Genomic DNA, 2,518 nt, shown 5'->3' on the forward strand with positions numbered 1-2,518 from the left:
TTCAAATTTATTTGGTAGAATAATCCTTTTGTATCACAATTGCGGGAAAGGGACACTGCTCTTACTTAACCCTGTAGTGTATTGATCTCACATATCTTACCACGTTGATGGATATTTTTAATGAATCAATTAAGCTTTTCATCCTTTTCCGATTTGTCCCTTCAGCTGCCTGTGCATCCGCAGTGTCTATCATAACAAGCAACCAGATAGAAAATATAATAAGTGCAAGAGAGACAGATAAATTAGAGGGATGACCACTTTGTTGTTCTTTACTTCACCGCATTAGATTTACGTACACTCTTTGATCACCAATCAAGGCACGAATAATATCTGAGCAGATGCGCAGTGGGTAGACTGCGCACCTTTTTTTTCGTCGAACGTGAGAAGGAGAGCGGATGAGAGAACGCTCGGGAGTGCGAGAGAGATGCAAGGAGTTTATCTTCAACTTAAACAACTCTTCTAAACTAGACATGGTTAGATGCGAAAGAAAGAGCGGGAAGTACATGCATCGCTCGTAGCAAACCATCGTTCGAAGATGGAACAGGTTTTATTTTATTTGTAGATGAGCCTCTCCCTGAATGCCCTGTCTGCCTCGCTAGCCGGTGGACTAGTATTAATCTGATCGTAGACTGGGATAGCGAGGAGTGTAGATACTGAAACCATCCAAACGATTCAGAGGTATTATATCTGTCATAGTTTTTTTGTAATGGAGAATATTCGATGAGGAATCACTTCTGTTGCCTTTGGTTGCCTTGGAATCAGGTTTTATGCTGAAAGATAGTTCGAGGCTGGATTCACTCTTTGGTTTCCTTTTTGAATAATTGAACGCCTCACTTGTTATACTTGATATCGTTTCTTTGGATGTGAAGCCTTTGTTATAATGCATGATCTTTAACTCAGATCAGCAATATTGACAGCGAGAATTTAAAGCTTCGATCTCCCTCACCCCCTCGAGCAATTTATTTGTTTACACGTTGGTGTTTTCTTTCAGAGGGTCATAACTTTCAATTCACTATTTGGTTTGTTTTAACTGATGCTCTCTAAGATTCGGCAACAAATCACTTCAGCAAAGTTGCATGAAACGAAAAGTGGTTAAAATCAAAGTGATAAAGAATCAAGCTAAATCACGTCATTGGAATCCATATTCTATGATCAGCAATGTTAATTTGGAACAAGGATTGTATGGTTAGCAAATAAAGTAGTTTTGCCGTTCGATATCGAAGATAATGCTGTTGAAAACCACACGTTGCCTCAGAAGCTGTGTTTCTGGATTATCTTAACTGTGCAGGATTTTACAGTCAACATGGAAAGCATCGTTAATGTAACAGCTGATTCCCCTGTTGAATCGCATCCAGGATTTGTAGGTGTCTTCTCCTTCAACTTCAGCGCTACCCATACGGCTAGCGTCGAATCTGTCATCTGTTGGAGTATCCTCGCCAGCTCCATCATGGCCATCGCTGGGGCAGGGAACATCATCGTCATCTGGATCGTCCTAACCAACCCGAGAATGAGGACGGTAACGAACTATTTCCTCCTGAACCTTGCAGTCGCGGACACAATGATAGCCACAATTGACATGCCATCTATGTTCACTTACATCGTTACAGAGAACTGGCCCTTCGGACTTGTCGGCTGCAGGATTGCCAAGTTTGTGGCGAATCTGTCAGCAGTGGCTAGTATCCTGTCCTTGATGGCTGTGACCGTTGACCGATTCCGCGCCATAGTTCATCCGCTCCTACCTCGGCTACCTAAACGGGTCATTATTGGATCGGTCATATCTATCTGGATTGTAGCAGCAGCGTGGACAAGCCCGAGGTTCTTCTTTGCTCGCCAGTACAAGTTCATCTACTCAGATGGAACGGAAAGGGTGCATTGTTACATCATATGGCCACCCGATGGCCAACCCTACGGATCTTATGATGTAGCGTGAGTATTCTTAATTAAAATACCGTATACACTATGACAAATGGTCAAATAGAGCTACAATGCAGGGTTGGTGGTACCACACTACCACACTCTGTTCAAGGTAAAACAAATGACCCTGGTCAGATCTGGCCCTTTCCGGGGCTAATCAATCGTTCAATCAATGTTCCGAGTCGATCTGACCCGAGATTTGGTTTTTTGTTTTGTTTTAGAGTCATGAATTGTCTACCACATGGGGATGATGATATACGGACATAGATCAGAGAATGTACACTCTAAAAAACGAAGGGCTACGAAGAGTTAATTTAGCTCTTAAAGAGCGTGAATAGTGACGACACTTCGGAGTGCTGATTTTTGTAGTTCAAATGTGAACTTGACAAATCTGCACTCCGAAGTACAGTACAATACACACTCTTTAATAGCTAATATAGCTCTTCGTTTTTAGAGTGAAATTATATTGTCATCCCGATGAAGTTTCTTCAGAACCCCGTTTTATAAAGACTTGAGATCGATCTGATCAATAATGACAATGGAAAACTTGCAACGGCAACATCTACAATACATACATGTGTCCAAATGTTTTCTTATTATGTCA

General features: G+C 41.7%; 1 protein-coding gene across 1 annotated transcript; it reads left to right on the plus strand.

Annotated features, from left to right (window-relative positions):
• Window positions 1–472: 472 nt before the first annotated feature.
• Window positions 473–2,003, plus strand: LOC121432092 (tachykinin-like peptides receptor 99D). The gene has a single exon (XM_041629942.1). It carries the CDS (start codon window positions 1,304–1,306, stop codon window positions 1,928–1,930), a length of 627 nt encoding a protein of 208 aa, XP_041485876.1. The 5' UTR covers window positions 473–1,303; the 3' UTR covers window positions 1,931–2,003.
• Window positions 2,004–2,518: the final 515 nt, after the last annotated feature.

This window comes from Lytechinus variegatus, chromosome 18 (assembly GCF_018143015.1).
Source record: "Lytechinus variegatus isolate NC3 chromosome 18, Lvar_3.0, whole genome shotgun sequence".
In the NCBI taxonomy this organism is placed as follows: Eukaryota; Metazoa; Echinodermata; class Echinoidea; order Temnopleuroida; family Toxopneustidae; genus Lytechinus; species Lytechinus variegatus.